Genomic DNA, 27,925 nt, shown 5'->3' on the forward strand with positions numbered 1-27,925 from the left:
TGAAACTTTGAGTATCAGCACATAATGATACTCATCTGATATCTTTTCATTAGAAAACTTTATTTTAAAAAAATAATAAAAAAATAAAAGATTTTTTTAAATGGAATTATTTAATTAAAAAAAAAATACAGTGGAAATAAATACAAAGCTGAAAACACGACTTAAACGAAACTGCAGCTTTTCCAAAAAAAACAATCACTTATGTTGCAAATATCCATCCATCCATCCATCCATCCATCCATCTTCAACCGCTTACTCCTTTTTCAGGGTCGCAGGGGAGCCTGGAGCCTGTCCCAGGGAGCATCGGGCACAAGGGATACACCCTGGACAGGGTGCCAGTCCATCGCAGGGCACAATCACATACACACTCACACACCCATTCATACACTATGGACACTTTGGACACGCCAATCAGCCTACCATGCATGTCTTTGACTGGGGGAGAAAACCGGAGTATGCGTAGGAAACCCCTGCAGCACGGGGAGAACATGCAAACTCTGCACACACAGAGCCGCGGGAATCGAACCCCAACCCTGGTGGTGTGAGGCGAACATGCTAACCACTAATCCTTTGTTAAAGGATCAGAAAAACTTAATTCTTTTAGTTCTCCAATATTGGATTCACCATTCACTCAATACTGGAATGCACATAAATGACAATTTTGCTTTGATTTATGATGTTTAGCAAAACTGGGCTACAAAATTACAAAATAATGGCACCAGAAACCCTTGGGCAAGGTGAAAGCTTTCCACTGAGGTGTTAAAACACACGTAATAATATAAACTATTCATTAAGTGGCATCCTTATTGTGACTGATGCACCTACTGCATTTTCATAAGGAAATAAACAAGACTCCTCATTTTCTTATCACTTATAGCATGCATTTTTTGATCTGTACACTTCAGTTAAGGTGCTTCCAGTGAAATTGGTATCTCTTCTTCCTTTTCATCTACATCTGACAGGCTTTCATATTTTAAGTCAAAAGTTATATTCCTGAAAAGTACTGTTAGTCATGTCCGCTGACGACGTTGCTATAACACTACTGTAGTTTCAAACTAGGAAGTAAAATTTTACGGGGCAAACACAGAGGACTGGAGTGATGCACACAGTGAAATGTCTAACTGTGCATATACTAAATATAAGCACGCTTATGTAAGCATGCCGCTCATCCAATAATGCATTTCCTGAGAAGTGAATGTGCTAATTTTATGTTATTTTCAGTGGAATACCGTCAACAGCCAAACATCCTGTGTCTCCTCATTAATAAATACTGCAGGCATTGTAAGTTGATTCAACCAACCTCCATGTAGTCAACCCCAAACATACACCCAATACAAATAAAGTTTTAATTCTCTCTCTCTCTCTCTGTTTCAAGCTTATTTTGACAGGGTTGTAAATACCCTCCTAACCTTCACTGCCCTGATACAAGGTAGGACTGTATGATTAAGAAACCAAAAAGTATCCCTCTTAAATCCCTCACCTATAACTGTTGTGCTATTAGCGCAGGTTCTTTTTTTGGGACCTGTAAGATCAATAGCTGTCTCCAGAAAGAACGACATGGACTGGATTTGTGGAAGAGACAGAAGAGCAGAGCTGTAGTATATACTCGATCTGCGCTACCTGAGACTTTAGTGGTAAATGAAACTCAAACGATGTCTTCTCTTGGAGTCTTTGTGGCTGTTCTGCTATTATATATTTCATACAAGTAAGATCTAACAAACTGGTAACTTTTACAAGGTGGATTATTTTACACTATCACCAAAAATTGTTCAAAGTGCAAATTTCACAAAAGGCTGAACAAAACTTTTTGGTGTACCATGTTTGGTACAGAGGAAACATGTTTCAGAGGAAACAGAGGAAACATGGCACGAAGATTGAGGGCGTTATGAATTTGGTTAATCAGCTTATCTGCTTCTTATAGCATTAATGATATGTTGTCATACAGTATAATGCATTGTTCAGTAATAGTTTTATAGCTGAGCTGTTGACAAATATCAACTTGTAACCCCTCCCATCTTCCCAGCCACCACTGGGAAGGGTGATAATCAATAATAGCGAAATAAAAAGTTATGGAGTATTGGACCAGATTGGAATTTTTCAAATTAGTTTTACAAAATACAGTCACAGAAATTGTAGCCATCTAAATCTAAGGGGCTTATGACATGGTGGTAAAGTATAATAGCACTCAGTATGTCTGATGTACTGCATCATCTCCCTCTAGCTATTCATCTACTGATGCCCCTCTCTATCTGTCCCCATAGTCCTTTACTCCTCTTCCATCAGTTCTCGTGCTTCTGCAGAGTTATGGTCAAACCCTTTCTATGAAGCCTGTATTCATAAATCTTTATTATTGTGGTTATAATTAAACGCTGGCGTGGTTTTATATGCATTGTAAATTCTAACAATGACTCAAAGAGGAACCCCCCCCCAAAAATTAATGTTCTAGTGTTGAACAAGAGGAAAGGCAATCAACACAGTTCAGGGGATCCATGTAGCTACCAGGCATAATATACTGAACTGAAAAAACACTGCACATTTCGCATGTATATCCAACCGACGCACTGCCTAAAGCATTCGATCCATTTATGTGTCCCTGAGGAAGATAACTGACTGGGGAAAAAAAATGAAGGAAAGCCACAGACCTTTGGAATTTCAGAAAAAAAACTGATTAAAACATAAATAGGCCGTAGTATACTTGTCACAATTTCTCTGCTTTAAAGCCACAGTAAATGTGAAATAAGATGTCCATGTTTGCCAGAGGCTTGAAAGCCCAGTAGGCTATTTTGCAGTCTGAGATTTACAGAGTGAAACAAAAGACTGCAGTGGTAAGAAAGCTTTTACAACCTCAGAAAGCTACAATTCTGCTATGACCACTGTCAGAGATTTCCCCTCTCGCTGAGCACCCGAGTGAGCAGCCCGCTCAACAGCCCGTAGCGCGACAGCGCGCACTTCTGGGTTTGTTTAAACTTTGTTTACTTTTTGAACACGTGTGTTTTGTTATGGTTTATGTCTTGTCTCCATCCCTGACGTGTTATTGGTTGTCTCCCTCACGTGTCATCATTATTCACAGCTGTTTATGTTTTGCCCTTTTTAAACCTTTTTGTTAGTATTTTGTTAGTTCCTTTTTAAAAAAAAAAAAAAAAAAAGTTTTTTAGACACACTGCAAATGTGTTTACAGACTACAATATTTAGATCATTAAATATTTGCAAAGTCATAGTGTGAACCTACACTGCAAAAAAATAGCATCATAGCAAGTGAAAATATCTTAAAAATAGTGAAATCTATTTACTACTTCCTATTATAAGATAACCATAAACCAAATATAAGATTTTTACTCATCTTATTTTTAGAAATTATTTTATTAATTTCTTTTGGGGGTTTTTTTTTTTTTTTCCAATTTCATTTTGCTACTTTCTAGAAATAAATCCTCGAAATGATAACAATTATCTGTCAACAGAACAAGATTTTTTCAAGCATGAAATGAGTAAAAAGAACATCATATACTGTACATTACATTGAGAGATGACATTATTATAATATAGTATGATAATAAATAAGGTTTAATAAACTTGTATTAGGTTTTTTTGTAATCTTATAATAAGAAATTCTATAAAATTGACTATATTGAAGATATTTTCACTTGATAAGTCATTTTGTTTACATTGTATAAAACAGCTGTGATTTGCAGAACCAAATAAGGACCAGACTGGATCATAAATGTTTTTACTCTGTAGAAAGAAGCATTACTAATTTATCACCCTGCCCAAAACTGTCCTCTATCCTCTAACAGCTGCACCTCTCTCGCTCTCTCTCAGCCAAGAAAAGAACATTCAGCAGATACACGCCTGCTAGTCCTAAAGATAAGGAGCTAAAAATAGCCAACTACAGCTAGAAAGAGAGTGCAGCAGACACCACAACTCCTCCTTTGAACCTGAAAGAGATACATTTGGAGCCTGTTTTATACCACTCCTGCTTGGCTGGCCATCTTTTAGCCGTAAGTGCTTTGAAAGTAGCACATTTCCCACAGACATTTAATACTTTACATTAAGTCATGGTAATCATTAGCTAGCTGTGGGAAAGGACACACTTACTGATGAGTGTTCCACTGCAAAAGAGCCAGATCTTAGTCAGTTCTCTTCCAGGAATTAAAATTATATATATATATATATATGCACATACACACACACACGCACATATACACACACACACATATATATATATACATATACATATATATATATATATATATATATATATATATATGTATATATATATATATATATATATATATATATATACACATATACACATATATATATATATATATATATATATATGTATATGTATATTTATATATATATATATATATATATATATATATATATACACATATACACATATACATATATATATATATATATATATATATATATATATATATATATATAATGAAAAGAGTTTCCTTTTTAAAATACTTTTTAATTGAAAGAACGCAGAGAGCGAGAAAGAAAAACAAAAGAGAAAAAAGATGTTAGTAGATATGATGTGATCACTAGAACACTGGTTTACATGAGAGAGGCTTCTCTTTCTATGGGTTCTATTTTTATGATCATAGAGCACATTCAAAAGCAAGGCATAAGCAAGGCACAAGGCACGGCGTATATTTTGTACCATCATGAGCCTCTAATTAGCTCCTCTCAATCCTTTTAATAACCAAATAGATTCCACTTATTTCATACCAATATTAATGCTAGAAATTAATGACATGGCTGACAAAACATACAACGAGTATATTTACTGTTTTCTCGGTCATTAGATTCTATACTGATATTTCGGTGGTACTGTCACAATGTCACAAATACACGGTTTTCCAACACTGTAAAACCGGATAAGTTCATTTAACTCAAAAAATTTGAGGAAACTAATTACCTCAAATTTTTTAAGTTGATAAATCAATTTCTTTAAGCCAAATACACTTATATATAACAAATATAACAAAAATGTATTTTAAATTACAAAGTTTGAGTTAAATTTTTGTTATATTAAAGTGTGTTTGGCTTGAAGAATTGAGTTGATTGTGTATTTGGCTTGAAGAATTGAGTTGATTTATCAACTTAAAATTTTTTTGAGTTAAATACTATCCATTGAATCCAGTGAATTACAAACCACGCCGTTAATGTGTCATGTTATCACAAATATCCATCTGCTGTTATAGTAATGATTTGCCAGATTTGGGTTTGGTCTATGGACAACAGCTGAAGGAATTTGCACTCGCTCTCCTGCAAGCCATTTCAGAGCTGATCAGCAGCTCTCATGGAGTGTGCTGTGGAAACTGGATTATGGAAAATTCCAGTGGAATTGTGAAATTACTGGAATCAGACATGAGCAAACATCATTCCACCCCTCACTGGTGGAGCCAAAACAAAATGTGCACGTGAGACTCAAAGCATGTTTGTGTTTTGGACTGAGTGACAATGACGGATAACTCTCCATTTGCATATGATAATAGGCAAGTGTGTGAATGGAGCAGTACTGTAACAGATGGAGCATAACGAGACAGAAACAAGTAAAGATAGCATAAAAGGCTTAGAAAGGAAGAGGGGGGAAATAGAAAACAGAGTGAAAGATGGTATTAAAAGCTTAAAAAGAGAAAGAAAGCATCTGGAAAGACTGAAATTTTGCAACTGAAATTATGTCAATATTTCAATGGGGGAAATTAACATAATAACAAGAGTAATAATAATAATAATAAGAAGAAGAAGAAGAAGAAGAAGAAGAATGACATCATTTAGGACTGGACTATTCTGTTGCTGTAGCTTTTGAAACTCCAATATACCGTACAAACACTGACACACACCGTTTTCCATTCCTGTTTAAACTACCAATCCTCCCTCATTCTTCCTTCCTCATTTCCAGGGACTTGCTAACATCAGTAATGAGCATCTAATCTCCTGCTGCAAACCAACGGAGCTCAGTCATATCGGATACAAACTCGAAAAGTAAATAAAATGTTCATTCAGTCTAGGAATTTCTTGATTTTGCGATCACAGAAATTAATGCAAAATCAAGCACATTCTCTAATATTCAGAGGAGCTTGCAATTATTCTAAATTACCACAGATTTGGGCCAAAATGTGTCATGTGACATCATCACAACACGTATTCAGCCAAAGCTCTCTTTGATTCAAAGAGAATCTGAACACAGCTAAAAGGTCTCATTTACCAACAAACATCACTGAGAAAGGCTGTGAAAACAATTTCATTCAATTGTGTTTTTGTGTAGTTGCAAATTGCAATTTGAGGTTTTTTTTGCAAAAAATCAAGCATTTTTGCCTGCAACAATCACAAAAAAGCTCAACGGACTGGACACTATCTGGACAGGACACTTTCAACATCCAGCTCTTCTTTCAGAGCATGTACTGTATATGTTGTAAAGCCCTTACAGCAACTTATATTCAAGTGAAAGCTTAAAAGTCCTGTCTCATTTCTTATAATCTGGTTTAACTACGCAATGGCCAACTATACAATATTATTTCAGCCACTAAATATACAGCAGACAAATGATGCTTGGATCATTATGCTTGGAACATAAATGAAACTGCAAAGTTAATACGGGCAAGACTAACTACTCAAGTTCGAGATCATTTTTGTAACCAAATCCTAACTGATACTTTTCCAGAAATTTCTCCCAGACTTTTTTTTTCCTGATAGCTCCTTGGATTTCATGATGCTGTTAACTAATTTAACAAATTATTTGACTTCCATTGGTATCTGGCTGCACTGCACCAGGTAAACACTTGTGCAATCACAATTATTAATCAGAACCACATTCTCCCCACTCCTACCATGTTATAATCACAAATCCCAATTCAAATGAAAACCTTAAAACGTTCATTAATGTGTATTAAATTCAATTTCAACTTTCAAATGCACTTGACATGACTAAAGGTTTTGTTAATTAGGAACACTGGTCATTGATCTAAAAGGCATGCGCAATCTCTAGTCAGTGTAAGCATTTTTTTTTTTTTTAAATAAATGCCAATTCAAGGCCAATTAACTGTCTGCCTCTTATCTGTTTATGAAAATCCTACACTGGAGAAACCGTCTCTTGGGATAAGTCAATGAGATGCCAGCCCACATGCTAATTACAGACTGATTTTTAAGCATTATGTAAGCTGAGCTTTAGGTTTTTATGAAAACAATATCTGGACAAGTCAAATTTGGACTTTTTTTTTCTTTTACATCTATTCTTTCCAAGAGTTATATTCCATAAACCCACTATTAGAAGCACATTTCACATATTCATAGGTACTAAGTACTGGTAGTTGCTTGATCAGGGATCACAAGAGTAAAATAAAGCAGTATAAGGGAAGTGTGAGATTACAGTACAGGAACATCATCATCCCACCCCTCCAGGGAACTCATTATAAGTGATTTACTCAACTAACAACACAGAAAGCAGAACAGACGCTTGGCTTGACTACTGTATCTGCATCCAGGATTGATTCTGGATTTTTGTTTTCACACAGGCAAATCCCTTTTGAACTGTGGATCGATCGTGCAAATTTATATTGCACATCTGCCTGGTGTATGATGTTTGCAATATTAGAGACGGTAGCTACATCCTTTATCGGTATTATCAGTCTAATCTATGTATATTTACCACATCTGTAGCGATATTTCTGTTTACTCCAGATAGTAGTTGGGCTTGAGAAATGAAAAAATAACTTAAAACCTGTTTACTCAAAACCTATTTATGATGAATTATGTCAGGTGTTAAGACACGGAAGTAAATAAATGTTTATGCAAAAATTGTCGGGGGGGGGGGGGTTAACCTTTTATGACTTCTTCAGTTACAGATATACATAAATGAAACACTTAACTTGCATGTTACATTGTTAAGAGCAAGCTCATTCATTTATAAGCCACTTCAATCTTACCTGCAGCTGAAGAAGAACCAGAACCACACCATATCCAGGGGAGTATCTGCATCTAATGTCATTAAATACGAATAAACCTATAAACTTTAAATGATCAGTCTTCTTCTATAAGTCTCTCTGCCATTTCCCCATCACTTCATTCCTCCCTCTCCATGCCTCTCCCTTTCAGAAATATGACTGCTCGCTTCATTCTGAGACACCCGCAATAAATCTCGACTTCTCCCATCTTACAAAAAATCAATGGCTAATTTGGGGACGTTCCTTTATGGGCCAAGTGTGTGTGTGTGTGTGTGTGTGTGTGTGTGTGTGTGTGTGTGTGTGTGTGTGTGTGTGTGTGTGTGTGTGTGTGTGTGCAGAGAAACACACACACACACACACATTAATGGAGCCCACAGTTGTCTTCTCTCAAGTGCCTGAAGATATACAGCCAAGGTGGGACTGCAGGGCCTTTTAGTTAACTATTTATTTATTTGTGTATTTGTTTATTTATTTAACTGCATGAATAAATTAATAAGAAGGTGCAGTCACTGGTAAGCAAGCTCGCCCAGTCACAGCTGCATTTCATAAATCAATGGACGACCCTCTTAACTGATAATCGTAAATCTACGATCTGGGGAACAGGAAAGTGGACAAGAAGTGAAAGACAGTAGTCATGGAGGAATGAAGGAGGTCTATTACAAAAGCCTTCATTTTACTCATGCGAGTCTATTATGAAAATAGCCTTCTATCCTGAGAACTCCAAACTGAGCTTCTTTAACACACAGCTCATCCCCGTTTTGATTCAAGCAGTGAAGCCACTTGAGCAATGGCTCTAAAAGAGGTTGCAATGGCCAATCCAATGGGAAGGAAGCCCTAATGGAGGAAACAATCCAATGATATAGAACTGCTAATGGGAGAACTGTTTGGAGCCCTTGAGCAAAAGAAACTAACCATTAGCCTATTGACTTAGTGTGATTTTCTAGGCTTGTCTTGAGGAGTAATTAAAGAATCTTTATAGCAGCCCAGCCATTAGATCCATACTGCTCTGCAGCTTTTCACCACGCAAGCAGGGCTGGTTTTCATCTCAATCCTGCACTACAGAGCTTAACTGCAGTATATGTGAGCTCACATTTCATAAATATGTATGGATACCTTCTGGCATCACCAGGTTGGTCCACTTCCTGATGCAAGGGGTACACTATGTACTGTTTTTTTTTTTTTCTTACTTCCTATTTCAAATCCTAAGCTATGAAACAAATTCTAATTCAATTTATGAATTATATTGCATCTTATAACATCTTAGCTAATTTTAGTAAATCTCCAATTACTCAATGTTTTTTTTTAATGAAATAACCGACAGTGTGTTTACAGACATTACATTTTACACTAAGGACTTTATATACAACTATACTTAAGATATTTAAACTATAGCTAAACCATTTCCTTTGTAAAAATGGAAAAAATCGTTTAATTTGAAGGCCAGTTTCATTGGTGGTACCATTGCCAAATATTATTAATATTATAACAAATGAGATACTAACAGAATATGACCAGGTTACTACACAGATTTCATAGCTGGTGTTTAGCCTGCACTCCTAAAAGCTAACCAACATTAGTGTGAATTGTCTTATAAAATGCTGAGAAAGCTGGAAATCGCAAACGTCCTGAAAACCTTCTCGTGGCAGAAAACTTACTAACCATTCAAAGCTTCACCGACATAAAAGTCACTTAATAATATGGTTAAAAATAATGAAAACTTATCAATCACTAATAACCATTATGTAATTCATGTACAGTACATAATTTTGGTGATTTTGGTCTATTCCTTTGAACTAGCTTAGTGGCATGAGTCAGGAAAAAGTCACAAGCTTCACCCCAAGATCCAAGAGGCAAACTGACTGACAAGCCTGCCTGCAGATGTGGCCAGAGCTATAAATAAAGTGTGAATAATGTATGTAGGTGAAGGGACACCTCACTGGATCACAGAGGCCAGCAATAAATAAACCAAAGGGCAAAAATGGTCTTGCTCTCAAGGTTCAAACTGTCAATTTCAGCACATTCATCTGCTACACTTTAGTCAAAAGCATACAGGGGTTTTTTATGCACTAAATGGCATCATTATGATGATCAGATCATCCCCCAAGCCTGAGAATATGCGGTAAGAGTCTTCATGTGCAGCCTAGATGAAACAGATACAGTGTCCTCTGCTAATATTGGCACCCTTGGAAAATATAAGCAAAGAAAGCTATGAAAATTTGTCTTTATTGTTTAACCTTTTGATATTTTGTTCAAAATATTCACAAAAATACTCTGTTCTCATGGATAAAATGCAAAAATTATTGGCACCATTTTAGTCATTAATTTTTAGTCAAAATATTTACCAAGGGTGCCAATATTAGTGGAGGACATTGTATACATATACCTATGTGTTTATGTGCATGTATTACTCAGCCTGTGCATTTAAACACCTTCTCAGTACAGTCCTTCAGCTTAACTACAGTACTGATTTCATTCAGTGCATAAGAAGCTTAGCGAACATGGACAGTATAATCATAATAATATATGCAGCACTCCGTGAATCCCTCTCCATCTTTACCCTCATTGATTTGCAGCTTTCAGATACTAACCATACCCCTGGGAAGAGCAGGATGGAGATAATGTAAGAAGAAAAGCACTAATGCTGCTCACCATCCAGTGATTCTTTCAAGCAAAGAGAAGGTTAAATTCTGTGTGAAAAGAAACTATTTCTAAGACAAGAAAGAACATCCGTCGTGTCCTGCATCCACATATAAGGCTCATTTTCACTTCTTTCTTTGGATGATCAGAGTATTGTTTAGCATTGTATGAATTTATCGCTCGATTCTGACGCGTCACTTGACCCATCGTCCATAAATTTAACTGAGGAAGTTGTTTACAGAAGTACATAGTGTCCTCTTTATTGTTGTATCTGTCTAGAAATCAGGCCATTTGTCTTATACTTCTTCTCCTCGTTGATTTATCCCAAGAGATGAAACAATGAAACAATACAATTTCATCTCTTCTTTTCAACTCTGAGTAGATATATCTATATTTCTCGCTACTGTTCATTTTGTTCTGTGTTTTTGGGACGGTGAGCAGTGTTTAACTCACTGTGAGCTCTAAGGACAGATGGAAAAATGATGCTACACTCCTCAGACTACTTCATTAATCAATTAACCTGCTTAGCAAATGAATCTAATAAGCTGCTAATTACAGATCTGGGCATTAAACCAGCTCAACATCTTCATCCCCCAGCCCAAGTTGCTGCAAGATGAATTTTTCATACTCTCACTCTATCTCTCTCACATTCTCTCTCTCTCTCTCTCTTCCCTACCAGTGTGAGGTTTTGTCCCAGCTCTCCAGTGGGAAGGTTAGTGGGAAGGGCGTCTCCCTGTGACACCATCTCAAAATGATTTATGCGGTTCTTTGGCTCCTCCTGCCAGCCTTGTTTGTGCTCCAACAAAGTTCGCCAGGCCTTCTGAATTCTGGGAAATAAAAATAAAAAAGCATAGCATTAAAAGGTCATAAATAAATAAATAAATAAATAAATAAATAAATAAATAAATAAATAAAGTGGCTGTATTAAATAGAAAGATTTCTGTTAACCTGCAAAAATGAATTTACATATAAACAAATTCAAATTACATATGAATAAATACATTTAAACAGGTGTAGCTGGATGACTTGAGTTTTTAATAGGTCTCAAAAAAAACTCCTTAATCAGCAGAAAGCAAGAAGTCGTCATCCCACATCATTGTGCTTTTATGTTAACTAGATGCCCTCAGCCCATCCAAACTTACTCTTAATCATTCGAAAATTGTTGAAAAAGTTGTTTCCTTGCAAGACCATAGTGCACCCACTGTGTTGCACTACAAACCTTCATGTGTAGAGTGAATACAAAAATGTTGTAATCAGATCTGAGTTTGTAAGGGGGATTATAATTCATTATTGCAAACAAAGCAGCTAGTGTCGTGGTATCATGTCAAGTACGGGCACTGACACCTATGTCAGTAAAATTACGCTGGATAGCATTATCATGGTACAAAATTATTGTTCAAACTCAACTTTAAACAAATATTACTTTAAATGAGATATTTACTGGTGTGTAAAATATTTACTTTAACTCAGCACCAATAATACAACTATGATTAATGCTGATTTGCTCATTGCTGGTGTAACCTGTGCCATGCTTGCTCACGTGACAGTTTTGCTTTTGTTGTAATATACAGTATCAGAAAATCTTTGATATATAGAAGTGACACTAAACCAAAACAAGTTAAGCAGAATATTGACAATCAGTTATTCTTATCTAGGCGTATTATGTAAAGAGTGAAAAAACAATACAGAGTGGTGGGTAAACGCATGCTATCATTATAGTGTTTATATTGCAGTATATAGTGTCAGTAAACTTTATAAAGCTATTGTGATCATGAATAGGCCATAGCATGTTTAGCTTAATCTTTTTGTCTAGAATCAGTAAAACAGTAATCCCAGTTTAAGTGGCCTTTATAAACACCATTCTGTGAAATATCAAAATAAAATCAACCTCCACCCTCACAGACTTCATGAAACCCTCAAGAAAACAAATTCACATTGACTGCAGCTCTTGGTCAATGCTAGACCAAATTCAATTATGGGTGACTGTGCACAGGTTCAGAACCACCGTGTTTATTTTCTCCTCACTCTGTCACACACATGGGCTACAGGCTGTGTTTAGCCCTCTTGGGCAGCACTAAGAGCTGATTTCATGTTCACCTAGAATGGAGTTACAGCCTAGGACTAGAGTTATAGAGCCAGTCACCTGGCAGTGAACCCTAATCTAAACAGTATTCACAGAACCAGGGTTCTAAGCTCAACGGTGCCCAAAATTTTGTTTCTGGACCTTGCTATCTGATCCACAGGCATACATCTTCTAACCTTCCGTTATTATCCACTTTATTAGGAACACCAATACACTCATTCATGTAATTATCCATTATAAGGCAGCTGTGGATCAGGTGGTGGAGCGGTTTGCCCACTAATCACAGGATTGGCAATTTCCGGCCCACATGTTCCCAGATGCTGGGCAAGACACTGAACCCCACAGTTGCTCACGATGGCAAGCTAGTGCCTTGCATGGCAGCTCTGCAGCCAGTGGTGTGTGACTGCGTGTGTGAATGGGTGAATGAGATACAGTGTAAAGCGCTCTGTAGAACTGCTAAGGTTTTATATAAAATAAATAAATAAATAAATAAAAAGCGCTATATAAGTGCAGACCATTTTACCAATTATCCAATCAACAGAACTTTGGTTAATGTTCAGATTAAAAAGAATATGAAAATTGGGAGAGAAAAGAGTCATCTCAGTGGTTTGAGTTTTTCAGAAACTGCTGATCTCACGCACAAATGTCTCTTTTTACACAGAATAGTCCAAAAAAACATCACCTGGACTTCAACTATCCAGTTTAACCTTCTGCTGTTATATCCCACCTGCCTCAAAGTTTGACGTGTTGTGAGATGTTTTTTCTGTGTACCACGGATGTAAAGAGTGGTTATTTGAGGTATGGTAGTGTAATACTCGGTTTATGGGTCTGGATGGATCCGTGCTTACCGAGTATTAAGCATGGATTCTTGGTTATTTTCCTTGTGTGTTACGGCCACTGAATACAGCAGTCAGACCTCTCTTCTCTATCCTCTATACCTCTAAGACTTCTGTGCTCAGAACTCAGGGTTTATTTCGACAGTTCTTAACATTAACTCCACCTCGTTCCACCCGATTACCTCGTGCACTCTCCCCTCTCTCTCACTCTCTTTCCGAACTTCCTCTTTCGTTTTTCCCGACGCTCACGATATCTGGCATATACAATATAACCTTTCCATTTCAGTTCTTACTGTTAACTTCCTGTTCGCGTCAACCAGTCTGGCCATTCTCCTCAAAATCAAGGCGTTTCTACCCTCAGAACTGCTGATCACTAGATGTGGTCAACCAATTGAAGACTCAAAAAGGGACGGGTGAACCCAAACCATGCCAACAAAATGCCCTCATCAGCATAGCAGAGCCACCTGGTTCTCCTTTAATGAATTTTTTGATCAACCTTTTTATCAGATACACTTGCCATATACAGTATGACCTTTACAGTACTTTAATTGCAACTCATCCTCTATATGTTCATTCACAGTTCCTGAAAAGTTCCTCTGTTACTGTGTGTAGTTTGTCAGCCCCCCCAAGAAGCCTAGGCCACAACTGACCATTTGAGTGATGCATTATTCTCAGCAGAGCAGTAACATGGTATATGTAGCAGCCTAACCTTCTTCCCATTGCTCCCTTCAGGCAAAGGTTGGCAAAACACTTACAATATGGCCTTCTCCATTAGCAGCTGTTGCTCCTGTAGATGTGCAGCATTATCATCCCCCTCAGTCCGGTAATGGTGGTTTCTAGTACAACAGAGAGTAGACAGGACAGGGATGTGAAGGATGTGATGTAGAGAGTAACACAGAAACAGCACACATCAGAGTATGAGATTTCAAGGTGCAGTCATATTTCATCTATACATTAAAATTCTTCTATGTATCCATTGTGCATTTGCTGCACCTGTATGTCATTTTTAAGTATTATAAATAGAATTATACAAGCAACTCTCACCTCTCCATCTTGAATCCTCCCAGTCCATCACCACTGTGATCATAGAAGCGATGATACTTGCGCCCTTCATCCTAAAAACAAACCCAAACAAACCAGCTCACACCCAAAAAGTGAATAAAGTCATCCCATGTTTTTAATTTGTGCCAAGAGAGATAGCAACAGGAAGTACAGTAGAACATAAATCTACTGACTGATGCTACCGATGGACTTGCTGTCACAAAGATATCTTTCAGCATATACTGTAGCTCTGTGCTCATGTCGTTACATTGTGGTTTATTCTGGAGTATTGTATCAATAACTTCTGGAGTCATCCTGAAATAAATCTGAACCAGTGAACTGATCTGATAATGGACCCTTGAATTTAATTCATGGAGAACCAGAGCACTGAATTGTATTGCTTTATTGTCTGTTACTTATCCAAGACAGTTTCTGCCCTCATAAAAGGAATTTAGATGAGAAATTCCAGACATGCTTATACTGTATATTCTACTACACTCACTTATTAACTTGTATAAACAGGTCAGATCTCAGTCCTGAGTGAATATCCAGATTTGCCCATATCCATGGCCTTGCCTTTAACCATGAGAAAAGCTGAAGCCAGATGCTGTCAAGTTATGCTCTGAAAACGATCTTTCTCCCACTGTCTAAGAAGCACTCTCTCAGTGCCTGAACATGCTGGCACTGATTGAACGTCAACACCCACACTCCCCAGGCGGAGGGTATATCATATAAAAACAAGAGAGAGAGAGAGAGAGAGAGAGAGAGAGAGAGAGAGAGAGAGAGAGAGAGAGAGAGAGAGAGAGAGAGAGAGAGAGAGAGAGAGAGAGAGAGAGAGAGAGAGAGAGAGAGAGAGAGAGAGAGAGAGAGAGAGAGAGAGAGAGAGAGAGAGAGAGAGAGAGAGAGGGAGTTATGCAGAAAGGCATGATTAATATGTTGCAGAGTGTTTATATGCAGTTTAAATGGAGGGCTGCCAGGGCCTGTAAGACAATTGATAAATCTGTTTCTTTTCAAATAAAGTATTTAACAAGAGCAATTTACAGCATTGGAATGGATGGTTGCTTGAGGGTTGCCATAAGAAATACATCATATACAGGCATACCTACAAACAAGACCACTGAACATTATTTCATAAGTAATGAATATTAATTTTACATCCAAGGCATACAGTGAGGGGAAATAAGTATTCAGACACTTTTGTTTTCGTTATGTAATATACTTTCAGTCCATATATCAACTTCAAATGATCACACATAATGCCTTTTAACTTTGTACTTATTCATATAAACATGAATTTTAAAAAGTAAAATGTATATTCTTCAACCAACTGTACTGGTGGGGATGTTTAAGGTCTTTGCTATGGCTCTGTAGCTTTTTCCATTTGAGTGTTGTTTAATAATGTTGTCCCTACAAACTTTAGCAAGCTCCTTCACCTTCACCATGATTGCTACTTGTTGCATGAAATCTTTCAAACTAATGGCAAGATCTTTTTTTTTTTTTTTAAACGTTTTTGTTGATGCTTATGAATACATACTTTTGGACATCATGTGTGTAAATTTGAAGAGGATAAAATGCACTGAAAGTATATTAAAGTGTCTGAATATGTATTTCTCCTCAAGAAATTGTGCAAAAGAGAAACAGACTGTTCTCTATGCTTCTTGAGAAGCAGATCTAAATGGACCACACACAAAAAAAGGCTGAACATCTATTCAAGTTTCAAGCATAATGTTGTGTCAGGATTCCTATTTTCCTTCAATATTCTCCAATGTTTTGTGGTGGGGAAAAAAGGAAAACTATTTCAGAAATAATGTTTCTCTTCTAATTTTGCTTTTGTAAAGATATGTTATCTTCCATGGTTAACTGTGTAATGACATTGACCGCTTGCTACAACATGTACTGTAGATGTCCAGCTTATGCGCTTGAATGTTTTCTATTCACAAATAATCATGCTCCACGAATAACTGCCCATCAAAATATGTTCTGTTTTGTAGTGGCTTGGCGTTATTGTGAACCTTGGAAATTTGAAGAAATATGTTAAATTAAGGAAAAAGCTGCATCTGTAAGTATAGCTGGAACATGAGCATCAGCAGCAGCAGCATTACAGTTACAGCTTAGTCACATTCTATTCTTCCTACTCATTTCTATCAGAGTTCATTTAAGCCTGTCCACCTTTATACTGTAAAGGAGTTGGTTACTAGCAATTATATCCATTTATTTGCTTTCACCTGCATCTGGAAAGTTAACGTTCATGCTTTCCCACCTTGCAAATGATCAATTGGAAAGACAACTAGTTATCTAGCAACCATAGTTCATTTGCGGGGCTAATAACTTGTATGGATGGTTTTTGAACAGCAAAAGTTAGTTGGCCACATTACTTTGGAAATAATCAAGAATCCATGCCTAAATAAAGAACGGCAGGGGTAGTACATGCTTTCATAAGCCTAAAATAAATCATGTCATTTCACATTTAAAATGCAAAATTTCAGGGGTATTGCAACAATGCCATTACATTTGGAACAGACACTTTGGCTATCATATGGTGATATACACTCATCAAGCACTTTATTAGGAACACTTTACTAATACTGGGTAGGACTTTCCTTTTCCTTAAAACAGCCTTAATGCTTCATGGCATGGATTTCCCAAGATGTTGGAAACATTCCTTTGAGATTCTGGTCCATGTTGACATGACTGCATCAAGAAATTCCTGCAGATTTTTCAGGTGCACTTTCATGCTGCAAATCTCCTGTTCGACCATGTCCCAAAGGTGCTCTACTGGATTCAGATCCGGTGACTGGGAAGGCCACTGAGGAACACTGAACTAATTGTCATGTTCAGTTTAAGACACCTTTTGCTTTGTGACATGGTGCATTATCATTAGCCATTAGAAGATGGGTAAATTGTGCCCAGGAAGAGATGCACATAGTCAGCAACATTAAAATGGTCTGCACTTATATAGCACTTTTTTAACCTTAGCAGTTCTACAAAGCGCTTTACACTGTTTCTCATTCACCCATTCACACACACACACACACACACACTCACACACCAATGGCTGCAGAGCTGCCATGCAAGGTGCTAGCTTGCCATCGGGAGCAACTTGGGATTCAGTGTCTTGTCCAAGGATACTTCGGCATGTGGAGTCATGTGGGCAGGGAATCAAACCACCAACCCTACCATTAGAGGACAACCCTACAATACTCAAATAATCTGTGGCATTCAAGTGATGATTCATTATTATGATATTAACGGGCCCAAAGTGTGCCAAGAAAATGTTCCGCACACCATTACACCATTACAGACCAGGCTAGGTTTTTCCAGTCTTCAACTGTCCAGTTTTGGTGAGCCTGTGCCCACTGCAGCTTCAGCTTTCTCTTATAGGCTGACAGAAGTGGAACCCGACGTGGTCTTCTGCTGTCCATCTGCCTCAAGATTTGACATGTTATGCATTCTGAGATGCTTTTCTGCTCACCACAACTGTACAGAGTGGTTATCTGAGTTACTGTAGCCTTTCTGTCAGATCGAACCAGTCTGGCCATTCTCTGTTGACCTCTCTCATCAACATGGCATTTCCATCCACAGAACATTCTACATTCTGAGTAAACTCTAGAGACTGTTATAGGTGAAAATTTCAGGAGATCAGCAGGTATAGAAATACACAAACCAGCCTGTCTGGCATCAATAATCATGCCACGGTCAAAATCACTGAGATAATTCTACATGATTTCATGCATTGCACTACTGCCACATGATTGGCAGATTAGATCATTTCATGAATGAGTAAATGAGTGTACAGGTGTACCTAATAAAGTGCTTGGTTAATAAGGTGGCTGAATCATTGATTTACAGGGCCCTGAACACCAAACAAGCATAATAGTTCACTTCAGTTCTATTTCTACTGTACTTTGGCACGAGTGTGGTTTCTAGTTAGAAACAAGAATGAATGCAATATTTATACTGTATTCTACAGTGTATGTCCAGAATCTTAACAGGACATAACATAGCCTATATATATATATATATATATATATATATATATATATATATATATATATATATATATATATATTATACTATAGCCTATAGCTCTACAGTTGAAGTGTTCATTCTGGCATGATTTAAATATTCAAATTGCCCAAGGAAAAGTGAAAATCTCATTGGATTAACAAACTTCGCATACAGATCATATTCAGTAGTAATACATGTTTAGAATGATCTGCATATTACTACAGATATCTGCACGTTATATTGACTAAACCAGTGCAAGAAAGCACAGAAAGGAATTCTCCTCTGCTTCACTGTGCACCCCAGACGCAACCGTACAAGTCAGTGACTAGAAATGGAAAGTAAAAAAAACTGCCCTAACAAAAGGAGAGAACCTCTGTACTGAATAATGATCAGAAAATACATGTTAATATTCGTTGCTTTTGATATGTTTTCAATATGTTTTACAAATCACTTAGACATCATGACAATATGGTATCAGCCAAGCCATAGACAGGCACATTAAAACAAGTGTTGTGGAACTACTGTATGGGTTCAATTATTAATCACCACTGCAGCAACTCTGGCTTTACAGAAGGTGTGTTATAGAAACAGGTGGTTATAAAATTGTGAAATATAAACCTGTCAGTTGATTAGTGACTAGACAGTGGGAGGGCACATTGCCTTTAGGTGCTTTTTAATGAAAACAATCGTTCTTGCTATTCAGGCACTTGGGGATTTATTAGCTCATAAAACGAGACAATGGAGTGTTTTTAAGCATGATAATGGTAGATGGGGGCTGCATTATAATAATGACTTTGCCTTGCTTGACGTTCCTGCTCTGCTTGATTTAGAAAGCATTGAGTAAATCCTTACACTCCTTATCACTGGCTGCCTACCACCACTACAGCGTGTGTGACATGCACTGGTGTAAACAATCATATTCCACACTATAGTTTCTGAACAATCGGGAGGCAATTTTTCAATAAAAGTTTAAGGTAATAGTTAAGCTAACCATCTCCTTACTCTTCCTCCATGCAGCAACATCTACACAGGTTACATTCACTACACAGTATAAGCATGTTTATTAAAAGTTTAATAAGATGGCTTGTATTAGATAGTAAACAAATAGTCTTATAGTATTTGTTTCTGGGTTTGCCCTCTGTCTTTTGATTTCTGAACTTTATAGTTATCTGCCTTACTGATAGATACAAACTGAACTGTGCTATTTAATGACCATTTCAACCAAATTCACTGTCACATATAAATATGCACTCTCCTCAGACCAATCATATGTTCTTGACCATCACATTACGTCCCTTGCTACATGGTGAACGAGCAAGTTAATGACATTGAGTGTTCTGGAGTTTGTTCTGGCTGGAATGAGGCGCATTTCCTGTTGTCTAGATATGAAGGAAAAACAAACTGCCCAATATTCTAGTGCTGGTAAAGATCAATGGTGTTTACGGTACGTGTACAGTATACACAGATGCACCTTACATGTACACATGTTTAAACAAACTGCCAATCTTGGGCAATCAGACCAAAAAAGAATTCAATAAAGGACTGGGACTGGGACTTACAGGGGTGCAGCCATCTGATAGAGTGGTCATGCTCACTGAAGTACTCATCTTGTCTGAGGAAGAGAGCGAGAGAGGGGAAGGACTTCGCTTTTCCAGGATATCCTGTCCTTGCAGGAATTCTTGCCAAGCAGGCTGGACACTGTCAATCAAATCAATTTACACTTAATAGTATTAATTGCACAAAACTCTAAACATAGCTCTTCATTTTACCGTATCTGAGTAAAATTTTTCTAATACTAATGGAGATTTAAATCTTGCTCAATGTGTCCACTATTATAAACTGATTTAATTCAATCAGCAATTATAAACAAATTGTAAGCCTCACTTACAGATGTGCCTAATAAAGAGTTCATGTGTGCACATACCTGCTCGTGTGAACCTGTGTGTGTGTGGGTCTGTAAAACTTACTTTTGCAGAGGGTATCCTCCATCAGAGATGAGCTTCATGCTCTGCAGTGTCTTCAGCTTGTCCTGAGAGAATGACAGAGTGAGAGAGTGATATTTAACGTAAAGCATTATTATCCTCGCCAATAGATTCCGCAGGGGGGAAAAAAGAGAAAAATCCATCTTTCATATTTCGCCCAATTTTCTTTTAGAAATGGAGAGAGGGATCAGGAACAAGACTCCTAGTTAAATAAAATTTTTAAAAAAGGGTCACATGAAGGTCAAAATAGCCATCATTTATAATCAATCCCCATGCTCAAAACAACACTGATAATCTCAGTTATATCAGTGCCTAAGCTAATTAGGAAACGTGAGATCCAGATAATTCTGGGTAAGTCTGTACTATAACCCATGCTACTCCTTATCTTTCAGCTCTTCTCCACATCTACCTCATTCCTGAGAGAGAGAGAGAGAGAGAGAGAGAGAGAGAGAGAGAGAAGACCCTTTTCCAACAGCTCAAACTCCCCCGGGTTAAATAATTCTCATTAATAAGGCTACCACTTGGGAAACTAATTTAATTACATGAAGCATTAGGTTAAAGCATCTCTGCTGATGCATCTCGGCTGAGTATGTGGTAGGTGAGCACTGTGTGGGTGTCTGAGGGTGCGTGGGTGACACATCGTGACAATGGTATAGTGACCAGTATAACTGATTCACCAGTAAATATTAATGGACTGGTAGAAATGTCGCGTGGTTGAGAAAAACTCTAACGTGAACTGGTCTTACTTGTCACAAAGCTGCTGCACAAACACTTGCAGCTTCATGCAAAGGATGAGGTCATGCTGCTTCAAAGTTGGTTTCCTGTGATGAGTATAACATAAATAATCAGGGCCTCTGAGGTTCCAAAACCTCAGCTGAAGTGTCCTGAACAATAACGACACAATTCCCAAACTGGGCTATGGACGCATTTCAGTTGCACACGAAGCAGAAATGCTTTGAGTTTATCCATGTACAAAATAGATTTAAAACAAAAAAGCTTTAGTACGTGTATAAAACAAACTCATGCACTTGTTTGTTGCATTTCATGTTCACCCGAGAAGTTTCTGGTGCGCAGAATGATATCTCATCTGGAGCAGGACGCAAAAGCAGGAGCTACAGCCAATAAACGTAATATTTAATTAAAACCCTGGTTCCTATAGTGAAAATGCGACAAAAGTACAATAATGCTCATGACACAGCAACCACAAGAGGAGCCAGCGCAGATCGTTTCAGCATCAGTTATTACACACTAAAACTGAACAGCTCTCTAAAACCAAACGGGTCTCTAAAAGCCAGAAAACTTTGCCGTGATTTATTTATACAAACCTTGCAATTGGATATAAAAACATTAGGTAGTTTTGTACTGCTAGAAAACTCGTTTTAAAATGTCCAATTTCTTGTCTAACGTTTTTTAGTAGCCATTTTTTTGCTTGTATATCCATAAATGTGTGTATGCTGTGATAATGTATGTACAGCCACAAATTTACTGTCGCATCCCTTCAAGAAAGATGTTCAATGTTCCAGGAATTGCTAAGAATTAGAGTGTGTTTCAATTACTGTAACACACCCTAAACACAGTATCCAAGTGTACGTGTGTGTGTCCGTGTGTGTGTAATAAAGCATTTGAGTCAAACAGTGTATGAGGCTTTTTTTGGCAAGGTGAAGGTGACATTGGCTCTGGGAGCACAGGCAGATTAAAGAGTCATCTCTACTGATCCATAACTAAACACACACGCGCGCACACGCACACACACACACACACACATGCTATTGTACATGAGTTTTCAACATAAGGAGCAGATGGAGGACAGAGAGAGAGGGAGAGAGAGGGAGAGAGGGAGAGAGAGAGAGCTGAGGGAAGGTGTCTGACAAAATAAGAGAGATGACAGGGAGAGGAGAAAGAGTGAAAATGAACTGTTGAGCTAAAGATAGCAAAAAATATATACAAGAGAAGATGTGAGAGAAGAGATAAGGAGGGAAAAGCTATGGAGAGAAAGACAGACAGATTAGACACTGAGAGAGAAACCACAGTTCATCAGACCCAGCACAAATAGGGAAGACTCTGTGTGAGAGTGTATGTGCTTTCTCAGTCTCCCAGCATAGTTAGTGACAGCGCTGTCACTGTATAGATGAGTTCTAGCCCACATTCCAGTCAGAGTCACAGAGTTATGCAAGGTCATAATGACACAGTCTATCAGTTTGAGGCCTCAAGAGAGCCAAACAGTTCTGCATATAAACAGTCCACACACACACACACACACACACACACACACACACACACACACACACACACACACACACACACACACAGGTGCACTAGATCTCATGGCACAAGTCCTTGTCTCAATATAGTTTTCCGTTTATTCAGGGGATGTATCATTAACATCATGGTAATATGTATTGATTATTAGTTATGGCCTTGCTTTTTCTGATTTACTGTACATGAGCCCACCAGCAGTGAAAACTGACAGGTGACGTGAATAAAATTGATTATCTCATTACAATGGCAACTGTCAAGGGCTGGGGTATACCGGTGCATCTCAAAAAATGAGAATATCGTGGAACTTATATTATATTTCAGGGATTTTTTTCTGAAATATCATTCAAAAAGTGGAACTTTCATATATTCTAGATTCTTTACACATAAAGTGAAATATTTCAAGCTTTGTTTTTGTTTTAATCTTGGTGATTACGGATTACAGCTCATGGAAATCAAAAATCCAGTATCTCAAAATATTAGAACAAAGAATTTATAATACAGAAATGTTGCAGTGTCGCATTCCTCGTGTTAAGCCACTCCCCTCCTCGCTTACCTGGGGAAGAGACGGCACCAGGATGCACTAGGGGGGAGAAGGCAATCTGATCGAGCGTCTATGGGATGTTCTGGATAAACAAGTTCGAACTATGGAGGCTCCACCTCACAACTTACAGGACTTAAAGGATCTGCTGCTAGCGTCTTGGTGCCAGATACCACAGCACACCTTCAGAGGTCTTGTGGAGTCCATGCCTCGACAGGTCAGAGCTGTTTTGGTGGCACAAGGTGGACCTACACAACATTAGGCAGGTGGTTTTAATTCTTTTTTCTTTTTTAAATAGAATTTTTAAACACGTTACGCAAAAAAAAAGGAGAAAATTTCAATAACTTAAATATGTTTTTTGTGATTCCCTAGAAAGCTGTTGGAATTACATACAATTTTATTTTCAAAGTAACAATAAATAAAATACATCATATTTTTATATTTCTGAAATGTCCCATTTGACTTGCTAAATATGAGTTGTAGCCATGCTATCGCTGACACTTTTGTCAAATGACGAACTTTGACCGGGTAAAAAACAAACAAAAAAAAACCCTACACAATTCTGGAGTCAGTCAGTGGGGGGAGCAGTACTCATCTGTGCCGCCGCTGAAACAGGGATCATGTGCCAACCTGCCCTGCTGGGGAGAAAGAGACAGCTCCTGCCTGCTGTGACAGTGTGCATAAACACACATTATGCATGGATACTGATACACACATACACACATTTTACCACACTCAGCCAGTGCTGCCTGAAAGCTTTGCCCACCATCACTCAAAGCCAAACAATCTACAGGCCCTCTTCTCCATGTGCTAACTGACAGCACAGATGTGTGTGTGTGCGCGAGCGAGAGAGAGAGAAAGTGCTGATTTCACACACCCCAGCCCCCTTCGAAGCAACCCTTATGAACAAAAAGTTCACAAAAGTGTACAATCTTATCTCCGCCTACTAATCTTTAAAAGCCCCATAATGCAACAAGCACACTGAACTACGGAGGCCGGGACCATTTTAACCCTCAGATGGAGTGTATCCACACGCTGGCGCCGGGCCCAAAACATTTCGGAGAATAAAAAGGTGGCTTTGCATAATTGAACAGTGGAGAGGACAGAAAATCGATAGTCATTTTGGGGATTTTGCTGCAGCAAGCAGATGCTACAATTCAACTGGGGTAAAATTTATGTGCTGAGGAGCGAAGCAGGAGTAAAGGGTGTAGAGCGGAAGGGACCTTGAACCCAAAGAGCTGCATAAACCAACAGAGGAAATAAAGTCCCTGACAGCCGGATACAGGGCCTGCACCATATTATTGCCACCTATTAAAGAAAGAGAGAGAGAGAGAGAGAGAGAGAGAGATTGGTATACAGGCCACGTAACCTACCCTGGGGATGTCGTGGAAACTTTTCCATATGTCTGGTTCTGTCCGCACCACTATTTAAACCTGCAGTCAGTTAAAAATCTTTTGGATAATACCTTGCAGCAGAAACTGCTGCAAACATTTGAAAAATCAATTCGATTCTAATCACAGCGTTAGTCTCTCAGTGTGGCGTCTGTAATAAAATGTTTCCATGATTAAGCTCTCACACGGACAGCAATAAACGAACGTGGCACAAGCAAGTTGCAAACCCAGATGTTTGTATAACACTGATATGATCCAACTGTCTTGTATAAAAACATATACAATTATTACGTTCACAGTAACTGTCAGAGTATTGGACAGTTCATTCAGGGTGTGGGATTGGTGCTTTTTGGTTTAGCCTCCTTAGTTTTTTTTCCTTCCAACAGGTTTAGTAAGACTTAACCATAGTGCCTACAAGTTATAAACTTTTATATATCTTTTCTGTGAGACGCACTTGATACAGACGACTGAAAACACTTTCAGTGCGAATCGACCTCATGTCTTGTTGATCGTGTAAGTTGTTATTTGCGTTTGTTTATCTATTTTACACCCCGTTATCATTCCTGTCGTCAGCACTTTTCAACACAAAGTTACATCTATAGGGTATGGAAAGAAGCATATTGGAGTTTTGGGGGGTTTTATTCACTGTACATTCGAAAAACAATAATCAACCCAAATAGGATTTAGTTCTAGCTCCTTTTCTACAAACTTGAGAGATGTCTGCAATAATTACAAGCAACTGCAGTGAAAACATGACCAAAGAAAAGGCTTGTGTACAAAGTGTTTTTACAGTTTGTCGGTGCTAAAAAGAAGACGATGGAAATCAAAAAACAACGATTTTTAATATTAAACAAAAATTCTGTTTTTGTTTTTTTTTACATAACAAGCACAAAATGGCTGCACTTCAATCAACTTGACCAATATGGTGCGTTAGCTCGTTGTAATATTAAAATCCTCAGCAAAAATTGCTTGTTTTTGATCAATTAAACCTCACCTTTCACAAATGTTTTTATTCTGTTTGCGGAAGCATACAGTGTCCTCCACTAATATTGGCACCTTTGGTAAATATGAGCAAGGAAGGCTGTGAAAAATTGTCTTTATTGTTGAACTTTTTGATCTTTTGTTTAAAAAATTCACAAAAATACTCTTCTGGAAATCAAACAGCTGCAAACAAAGCAGGTTTATAAAAAATATATCTTTGTTAAATATAGGTGTGCAGCAATTATTGGCACCCGTTTAGTCAATACTTTGTGCTACCTCCCTTTGCCAAGATAACAGCTCTGAGTCTTCTCCTATAATGCCTGATGAGGTTGGAGAATACAATGCGAGGGATCTGAGACCGTTCCTCCATACAGAATCTCTCCAGATCCTACACATTTCGAGGTCCATGCTGGTGGACTCTCCCCTTCAGTTCGCCCCACAGGTTTTCTATGGGTTTCATGTCAGGGGACTGGGATGGCCATGGCAGGACCATGATGTTGTGGTCCGTAAACCATTTTTGTGTTGATTTTGATGTATCAGCAAAGAACAGAATTGCTAAACCCACCCAAAGTACTACTTATTCATCCTGGTGCTGATCTTGAGCAGGAACTAAAAAACATACACCTGTAAGCTTTGCTATGGTTCTAGTATACCCAAGGTACAGTGTCTTCATTTGAAAAGAGACTTGAGCAAATCCCATAATAAAATCTTCAGCTAAAACTTCTGTAGTGCAAAAAAGACAGAGGTAAGAGGGAAAATGAACAAAAAAAATAATAGAGGAAATATAGAGTAAAAGATAAAAGCCCCACACATGGGTTCTTGCAGCGATTTAATGAAAATCTTTCAGTAAGACGTTACATGTAATGCGAGTCATATTCCCATATCATGCGGAATGTGATTCCCAAAATTCCCATAATGTAAGATCCTCATATGTGAACAGAAAGCAGCAAATTACCTGGAAAGAAGATGACCTGTTGATGGTTATTTATCCTGTTCTGTGCTGACAGCTTTTTTTTTTTTTTGGCTGATTTGAAACAATAGCACAGTGGAGCATCACCAGGATGAAAAGCCTAAAGAACACCAAGAGAAATGTCTAGACGTTTGAGCGATTCAAAAATAAAGGAGCCACTGGCCATTTGTCAAACAAATGCTATAATCTGGGATGCATCGTTTATGAGCCCTAAACATTATTGGTACAAGTATGCCTATAATGTCCCTGTCTTAGAGTGAGAAAACACTAAAATATAGAAATATAGAAGGAGAGAGACAAAGAGATTCAACTACATTTTTGTTTTGTTAAAATAAATAAAAATGCAAAGAGAGAGAGAACAAATGAAAAAAAAAAAAACAACAGTGAGATGAAGGAGGAAAGAGTGAAGGAAGAAAAACAGCAGAGAGGCAGGGGAAGGGAGGGTGTGTGTGTCTGTGTGTGTGTGTGTGTGTGTGTGTGTGTGTTGGACCCTCTGGCTGTGTAGATATTAAACTGGACACTGGCCAGCTTAATAAGTAGGCTAATAGGGAGAAATACGGGGAGAAAGCGGGAGAAGTACGAGGAATTAGCAAGACAAAATATGAAAATAATGAAGTATAAAGAAAGGGCTGGCTATTGATCAGGAGAGGTGGAGTAAGAGGGGGGGAAAAAAGGGAACAAATGGCATCTGAGTCATAGCTTTCATCTCGCCTTGGTGCTGGGTGTAAATCTCTTCCGCTCCTGTGTATGTGTATGACATCAATAATGTACAAAGCTGCAAGTCCTAATAAGAAACTCCAAAGAGTCAACAAGGTCGTTCCTAACTGTGTATGTCGCTCATCTAGCACACACCCACGCATCCCCACAAGCATATACTCCAATCACTATGACTGTGTTACAGCTGCATAATATTCAACACACACAGAGGATGGACTGAGTATACTGAGTCTGAAAACACATTTCTGTTAATGGTTGTATGACCGGAAAAACTTGTCAAGCTTGGTGAACAGGCTGTATGTAGAATTTGTCATGGAAAAGTGTGGTATTGTAGATAGAATAACACTAAGATTTGTGCAGATCTACTGAACACCTACTGCCAAGCCAGTGGACAAACTCTCATACTACTTTAATAACACTCCTTAGCACTGACGAGATGAAAAACATATTCCATTTGTAAGGACCCTTACCCATACAGTGTTGGGGAAAATCTGATGTCATGCTATCATACCATTCTTTCCCCT

General features: G+C 37.9%; 1 protein-coding gene across 2 annotated transcripts in view; it reads right to left on the reverse strand.

Moving 5' to 3' along the window:
* Positions 1-27,925, reverse strand: part of schip1 (schwannomin interacting protein 1) — a 358,752-nt gene that overhangs the window by 270,523 nt on the left and 60,304 nt on the right. For both annotated transcript variants that reach the window (XM_017495932.3, XM_047162628.2), the window contains exons 6-10: positions 20,531-20,592; positions 20,123-20,261; positions 14,559-14,629; positions 14,270-14,350; positions 11,272-11,422 (exon numbers count right to left, since the gene is read on the reverse strand). In XM_017495932.3, coding sequence (XP_017351421.1) covers positions 11,272-11,422; positions 14,270-14,350; positions 14,559-14,629; positions 20,123-20,261; positions 20,531-20,592 — 504 coding nt within the window. The remainder of the gene's footprint in view (positions 1-11,271; positions 11,423-14,269; positions 14,351-14,558; positions 14,630-20,122; positions 20,262-20,530; positions 20,593-27,925) is intronic.

This window comes from Ictalurus punctatus, chromosome 20 (genome assembly GCF_001660625.3).
Source record: "Ictalurus punctatus breed USDA103 chromosome 20, Coco_2.0, whole genome shotgun sequence".
Lineage (NCBI taxonomy): Eukaryota > Metazoa > Chordata > Actinopteri > Siluriformes > Ictaluridae > Ictalurus > Ictalurus punctatus.